This window comes from Akebia trifoliata, chromosome 14, assembly GCF_017979445.1.
Source record: "Akebia trifoliata isolate Shusen 1 chromosome 14, ASM1797944v1, whole genome shotgun sequence".
NCBI lineage: Eukaryota > Viridiplantae > Streptophyta > Magnoliopsida > Ranunculales > Lardizabalaceae > Akebia > Akebia trifoliata.
The window spans coordinates 9,619,982-9,627,548 of NC_141388.1; the positions used below are offsets into that span (position 1 = coordinate 9,619,982).

The 7,567-nt window shown below is 35.2% G+C and overlaps 1 protein-coding gene across 1 annotated transcript; it reads right to left on the reverse strand.

The window, feature by feature from the left end:
• Positions 1–1,444: 1,444 nt before the first annotated feature.
• On the reverse strand, positions 1,445–4,693 carry LOC147386109 (ras-related protein Rab2BV-like). Its single transcript, XM_086423106.1, has 3 exons — positions 4,429–4,693; positions 4,060–4,256; positions 1,445–2,237 (listed from the first exon to the last, which is right to left on the reverse strand). The coding sequence occupies exons 2-3, from the start codon at positions 4,222–4,224 to the stop codon at positions 1,749–1,751; spliced, it is 654 nt and encodes a 217-aa protein (XP_086279232.1). The 5' UTR covers positions 4,225–4,256; positions 4,429–4,693; the 3' UTR covers positions 1,445–1,748.
• Between the last annotated feature and the right edge of the window lie 2,874 nt (positions 4,694–7,567).

Here is a 7,567-nt window from a genome sequence, read left to right on the forward strand (position 1 = left end):
AAATGGAGAGGTATTATTGAAAAAAAATGTGATGAAAAATGTTAACGTCTCCAGGATATTGTGGCCTAATCCAAAATACTATCGTGGCCTGGATCACTAAGCGGGATTAGCATCGCTTCCCAAACCTTTCAATCAAAATAAGAAAGAAAGAAAGAAAAAAAAAAACCTACCCAACCTCGGTCCACAAGGGGCAGGGTGGGGACGAACACCGGTCCTAATCAGTCCATCAATCTGTCCAAGGGAAAATTATTTAACAAATCCTGACAGAAGGGATTTCTATTTAAATTCCTTCCAAGTTTTTTGGCACTACCTCGATAGTCCAGTTACTGAACATTTTTCTTTCTTAATGCCTCCTCACCCACCTTTCAATCATTGAGATTGATGATTAAAATTGTAGGCCTATTACAATAGTCTATATCAATGATTATAAATGTTCAATCTCAATGTTTAGGCATGAATTGTCAAGATCAATGATTCAAAGAGCGATTTGAATGGTTGACGTTGTATCGAGGTTAGGGGGCATTAAGAAACGAAGGTATTTTTACGAAGTAGGATGTTAAGATACCACCAACTCACTGTACATTTAGAAACAAGTCTTCGTTATTTTCCCATCATTCATCTTCTAGTTAGCCTCAACTTGTAACCAATCTTCATAATAAAGAACTCTTTCCTTCTGGAAGAAAAACAAAAGTTTTCTATTCAGTTGACTTCTCCAAGAGAGAGCATATTTAAATAAAAATGTTGAAAACCTATGGTAACTATTAGCCCCACTCACATATCACTGGATTCTCCAATTCTCTTCAGGTCCTCATCTCTCTTCTGGGTTCTTCTGGCACTAAGTTTTGGGAGCGGTCTTAATTGTGGTGCCATTCCCTTAAGACAGCTGAGACAAAGTGACAAACTTACATAAACATAAATCTATCTTCAAGGTACATTCCTGCTCGTCCTTGTTGAGCTCTATTGGTTTGATGATAATAGCTGGGTCATATAGCCAAAGTCAGTAGCTCAATTACAGAAGACATGGCTCTCGACAGAGTCAAATGGAAGAACAAGATTCATTTAACCGAGACCAACTCCAAATCCTTGGGATAAGGCTTTGATGATGATGATGATGACGACAACGACAATAATGATGATATCAGCAAAGTTAAAATGCCTGGTAATTGATCTAGTCTGTACTCTAGGCTTGTTCTGTTTAACACTGAAAGCATGCTTATAAACACAATAATGATGGAGAGCACACCAATATGGATCTCGATATTTCTATAAAAAAGTCTTCCCAGCATCAACACCCCATAAGCTAACTTGATTGCTATGGTCACCATCGAAGCTTGAATCTGGATTCCTAAATCAAAATCTTACATTGGGTCACTAGATTTTTACGAGTCCAATGCACCATCGACATCCATTATTGAATGCTAATGAATGGATATGATCATGTAAATAAGGGAAAGGGGAAAATGAAGCTTTTATTACAAGTTAGAAAGAGCTCAACAGAACAAAAAAAAAAGGAGATACTACACTTACAATATATTTCTTCTTCACCCATTCTCTCCTCCCTTCAACTGAACAAAAAAGGAGAAATGGAGAAAGAAAAATTACAAACCCTCCTCCTATACTAATAGAAATGTCAAATTTTTAGTTGACAGATAACCTTCCTTCTTCTGATGGATAAAAAAAATTAGCTTCCCACCTATTTTCTACATAAAAAGTCTGTTTGCACAGTAGTCTCTTCTTCTTTCTCACGTTCAAGAAGAACAGCAGTTTCTTTTGTTGAGATTCCCTGATGCGTCTCCAACATTGATGGTTGTCCCTTGACCAGGGAATCCGGTCGTCGAGGCTGCTTCCTGGGCCGCCAAAGCCTTCTTGCTTATGATGTGGTAGATCTCTGTCAAAATATTCTGGAATGCCTTCTCAACGTTGACTGCTTCCAATGCTGACGTCTCAAGAAATGAGAGTCCTTCCTTCTCAGCCAAAATCTGCGCATCTTCCTCTTGGACGGCTCTGAGGTGGTTCAAATCAGATTTGTTCCCAGCCATCATGATGACAATGTTGGAATCTGCGTGATCCCTCAGTTCACGAAGCCACCTTTGAACATTATCGAAGGTTTGTCTCTTTGTTATGTCGTAGACCAAGAGTGCACCCACTGCACCTCTGTAGTAAGCACTGGTGATGGCACGGTACCTTTCTTGACCAGCTGTATCCCATATCTGTGCCTTGACCGTCTTTCCATCTACCTGTCTCAGAACATCAAATGGTTTACAGCATTTAGCATCGAAAGATTAAATGATAATTAACAATAACTAGTATATATCACTTTGGAGACGAACACTGTCCACCTAAGTTATGAGGAGCAGTACAAATCCACAATTGAAGAGAGTTGGAAATTGCAAGCTCCCTACGACAGGCGTATGTGGTGCATGTAACAGAAGCGGTTAAAAACTACCACTCAAAATGTCCCATACTAGAAGAGATCTAAGTAGAAAACTGGTTCTAAACTCACAAAGACAAACCAACGTATATAAACTTTTTTTCAGACCCTATTCACCATTTTTTTTCTATTGATCAGTAAGCTGGACTTGAACCCACAACCTCAAAGTTGCTTTGCACTGTGTGAAACAAACTGAGCCATGGGTCTAAGCCCTACCATATTGTTTGTGACTATCCAAACGAAAGTGATAGGTAGGATGGTTTCTATTATATTTTGGAGGATCATCCAATGGTAGGCACCAGCCACACTCATTTGTTGCCGTTTAGAAGCAAAAAACAAGAATCCTGACAACTTAATTATGCACCTCAGGTTTCATTTCTTTCACATTGTATTCTTCTTTAAAAGATTGACTACTCTACATATTACATACTATATTTGTCAAATAAAATAAAATTCTAGTACACATCCAAAGATCATTTTAAAACAGGACATATGACCCAAGTTCTTTTACCTATTCATTTATCCCGTGTTAAAGAGAAGTAGCAGTAATAAAATTCACCAATAAAAAAAAACACATACACATACTAATAGAAATTCCAATGTATCTATTTATTCCAACCAAGGTTCACACAATGTGTAGCATCCCAAATGGATTTCATCCTTTCTTTCCTCATACACAAGGAGATTTGATTGAGCAAAGGGAATGGCAGAATGCGTGCATGTATTCATATTCGCACAAAGTTATCTATTTGTTCATAATGATGGTGATTGATCGGAAGTATTTGATGGTTGCAAGGCCTAGTTAATGGTTATGGAAGTCCATTTCAATCAGAAATACGAAAAACCAAAAATATTTTTGAATTGAAAATCTGTAACCTTTTAAATAATTTAAGAATAATGATTTTCTAACTAGAAAGCCTTCACTCGGCTGAGGTGGCACGGACACGGAACCATAAATCCTTTTCCTCGGGATACATGCATATCTTTTATGGGGATGAGTAGTTGTGTATCCCGAGGAAAAAGATTTATGGTTCCGTGTCCGTGCCACGTCAGCCGAGAACTGACCAAATGAAGACTTTCTAGTTAGAAAATCAGAACTCATAATTTAAAAATGTCTTTTTTGAAGACCTTTTGGGTAGATGGGATTGGATTGTAGCATTTATTGGGGGTGAGTGGTGTGTCTTTCTCTTTGTAATCTTGGTTGGTTTCCTCCCTTCCTTCTTAATGAAATTTTACTACAAAAAAATAAAAAATTAAAAAGTAAAAAATCCATTTCCATGAAGAGTTTCTAAAAGCACACTGGCCATAATAATATGTTTTGGAATTTATTTTTCTTCTTTTGTTGGGATTGAACCCGTGACCTTATGATTATGGTCCAGAGTAACAACTAATTGGAACACAAACTATAACCCTTCAATGAAAAGTGAAACAAGATTCCACAATTTTATTGAAGGCTGTCTGGAAGAAAATAATTTTTGGAAATTAAATAATAAATCGAAATGTCTTTCAGTGGAAAAAGTGAAACAAGATCAGATCAAACACAACACATACACAACTAATAGACACCAAATAATCTAAAGAAAGAATCCTAAAATCATATATTACAGATCATATTAAGTGAAATTCACCTGCAGAGTCCTCGTGGCGAATTCGACACCAATAGTCGATTTAGATTCCAAACAGAACTCATTTCGTGTAAACCTCGAAAGAATATTGGATTTCCCAACACCAGAATCTCCGATCAAGACGATCTTGAAAAGATAGTCGTACTCGTGATCGACCTTATGCGCCATAGATTCTTCTTCGTTCCCCCACGATCTAAACCCTACCAGATCAATCATCCAAAATTCAGATCAAATAGTCAACGAAGAACTCGAAGAAACAACAATTCAACCAAAACAACAAAGGAATCGAAGAAAAACTTTTCTGTATAACCAGATCTGATCATCACATAACAAACCCTAACCCTAACCCTAACAAATAATAAATAAATTTACCTTAAATGAAGACAAATTAGTCGAGAAGAACCACGAGAAATCAGATACCGTAAATATAGGTTCAAATTTTGAAGAAAAGGAGATTCGAGTTTAAGAAACAGAGATTTAGAACAGTTGCAGAGATCTTGATTTTTAAATTGTTTTTAGGGCAACAAAAGCAGAAGATGAGGCATCGAAGAGGAAGAAAATCACTCTTTCTTTCTTAAAGCCAACGAGAAAAAACAGAAAAACCGACGAAAAAGGTACTTTGAAAGTTGAAACGGCTTCGAGAGATTCTTTGAGCGAAATTCGGGAGCTTTACATAATAAGAATCTTTCCATGTACCTCCCTCGTTAGTTTAATAATTAGATTGTCAACCTAAATTAAGAAAAAATAGATTTTCCACCATATTGATATTCTACTAAACCAAGTCTGGTTGAAATGACAAAACTACCCTTAAATGCACCAAAGGTTTTTTGAAAACAGTTCTATATATTTAACCTCTCTTTTTTGACTTTTTCTTGGGTTCTATCAAATGGTGAAATTCATTTTCTCATGACAAGTTTCCTAGGAAATTCACAGTCTTGAAAATGAATTCCTCATACGAATCTTCTAGATGAAAAACTAACTTTTAAAATCTCAATTTTTATACTAAAATCCATAATATTCAATCTTTGATTTATTTGACAATTTATACGATATTAGTTTCATTTATTATTTTACATTGATTTTTTTACTCAAAATGATGGAGAAAATCGATTAATTAATAAAAGAGTTGTGCAGGGAACCATAGATGCTCTTCACTAGTATCTCAATGACAAGTATCTATCATTCCTATACACTTTCACGTCAGGATGTGTTATATGAGGTACAATCTTGAGGTCACTTCAACATTACTCTTAATAAAATACTGTGGAGACACAAGTGAGTTAAGATCATGTTCAAGGGTATCTCATTAGTTTCAAAATATAGGGGTATCTCAGATATTCGTACACCAAAACCCTAAGGGATTTATCAAAATTGCCTCCTTTCCTATTGTGAAAGGATTCATAAGTCCCTAGTGTGTGTGAAACCAAGCAGATTGAATCATAGAGAACAACAACAGTTGTCGGGAAGCAAATGAGGGTGGTAAGCTATTAAATCAACAATAAATTATCAAATGTCCACAAAAGGTGTGAGTATTTCATTGACAAAAGATAAAAATGGGGAATAAAGTGGGTGAAGTGGTTAAAATGTCTTGAATTTCACTTGGTTTTTCTCAAATTCTCTTTGGGATTACAATCCAAAAGGGCATCTAACATTTTCTTAATCCCATGTGATGCACAACGTCATGATTAGTTTCTATTTGAAAACCAAATATCCATGCACAATCAATTGTTGGCAAATGATTTTACACTAAAAAATTCTTAACAATCATCAAACGCATCCTTTGAGAACAAGTAATATAAAAATATTTAAAAGCTACGAAGAAGGGAATATGGAGAGCAACTATCACTACATTACATGGAATAAAGGTGGATTGAATAAATTTGTGGTTCTAAGATTATGTTAATTATGTACCGTTAATTGTGGCTATAAGTGGGATGCACACCTTAGCACAAATGTGGATGATGTTTGGTTGACTAACCAATTTGGTGGAGTAAAGGAGTGCACACTTTTCACGAATTAATCAAGAAGCTATTTTATATGGGGGCGGATCGTGGGACATATGTAAAAATGATGGTTGTTCAAAATATGAGTTAGAGGTTTTGGATTGAGCTGATTTTTTGTGAAGATGTTCTTTATAATAAGAAGATCATCCTCACAAAAAATCAGTTCAATCTGAAACTTGTAAATCCATCAAAAGTGGTTTACAAATTATTGATAAAAAAAATGACGGTCCACATTCTAAATCACTTTGGATGGGGTTGGAAGTTTCAGATTGGACTGCTTTTTTTTAAAGATAATCTTCTCATCATAGAGATCATCCTCACAAATAATCAACTTAATCCAAAACCTCTAACCCATATTTTGAAATATTTTTATTATTACATTGTTTTTACATATGTCTCATAATCCGTCCCCATTATATATATATATATATATATGTGTATGTGTGTGTGTGGGATGGTTCATGGGACATAAGTATAGACATATGTAAAAACAATGGTCTTTTTAAATATGGGTTGGAAATTTCGGATTGAACTGATTTTTTGTGAGGATGTCTCTATAATGAGAAGGATCATCCTCACAAAAAATCAATCCAGACTGAACCTTCGAACCCTATCAAAGGTGATTTAGAATGTAGACCATTGATTTTTTTATTTATTATTATCAATAATTAGTAATCACTTTTGATCGATTTCGAAGTTTCAGATTAGGCTAATTTTCTGTGAGAATGATCTTCTCATCATAGAGACCATCCTCACAAAAAATCAGTTCAATCTGAAACTTTTAAGCCACATAAGACAAATGTGTTGGCTCCTTAACGTTGGCTATCGAACCTAACCCATATATATATAGGGTAGCGATCAATGGCAAACTTTTTGGCAAAACATTTTTCAAAACATGAGTTAGAGGTTTTGGAATGGGCTGATTTTTGGTGAGGATGATCTCTACGGTGAGTAGATTATCCTTTCTAAAAATCAGACCATTCCAAAACTTCTTACCCATGTTTATAAGCTGAAAAATCATGGACCGTCCATTTTTTGTAAACTGTTTTTGATGGGGTTAGAAGTTTTGGAATGGGCTGATTTTTGGTGCTGATGATCTCCTCACCGTAGAGATCATCCTCACCAAAAATCAGCCCATTCCAAAACCTCTAACTCATGTTTTGAAAAATGTTTTGCCAAAAAGTTGGCCCTTGAATGCCCCCCATATATATATATATATATATATATATATATATATGGTCAGGATTTCTTAACTCTTAAGAATGATTAATGAAAAAATCACATGATCCCAATCTTTTTAATGCAAAATCCAATGGTTGAGATTTATCCTTCGGATAAGTATCTTCGAGATTTGTGTTATCAAGATATTCATAAATCTCAATCATTGGATTTTGTGCTTAAAGGTTGGGATCATGTGTTTTTTTCATGAGTCGTTAGGAGTCCAGGGATCCCAACCCATGTGTATATATATATATAAATAAAGAGAGCCAAAGATTGTGTCAAATATT

Coding starts and splice junctions, on each gene's coding strand:
- LOC147386109 (XM_086423106.1), bottom strand. CDS start 4,224: ATGGCGCATAAGGTCGATCACGAGTACGACTATCTTTTCAAGATCGTC. Junction 2,238..4,059: donor TCGCCACGAGGACTCTGCAG/GTGAATTTCACT, acceptor GTTCTGAGACAG/GTAGATGGAAAGACGGTCAA.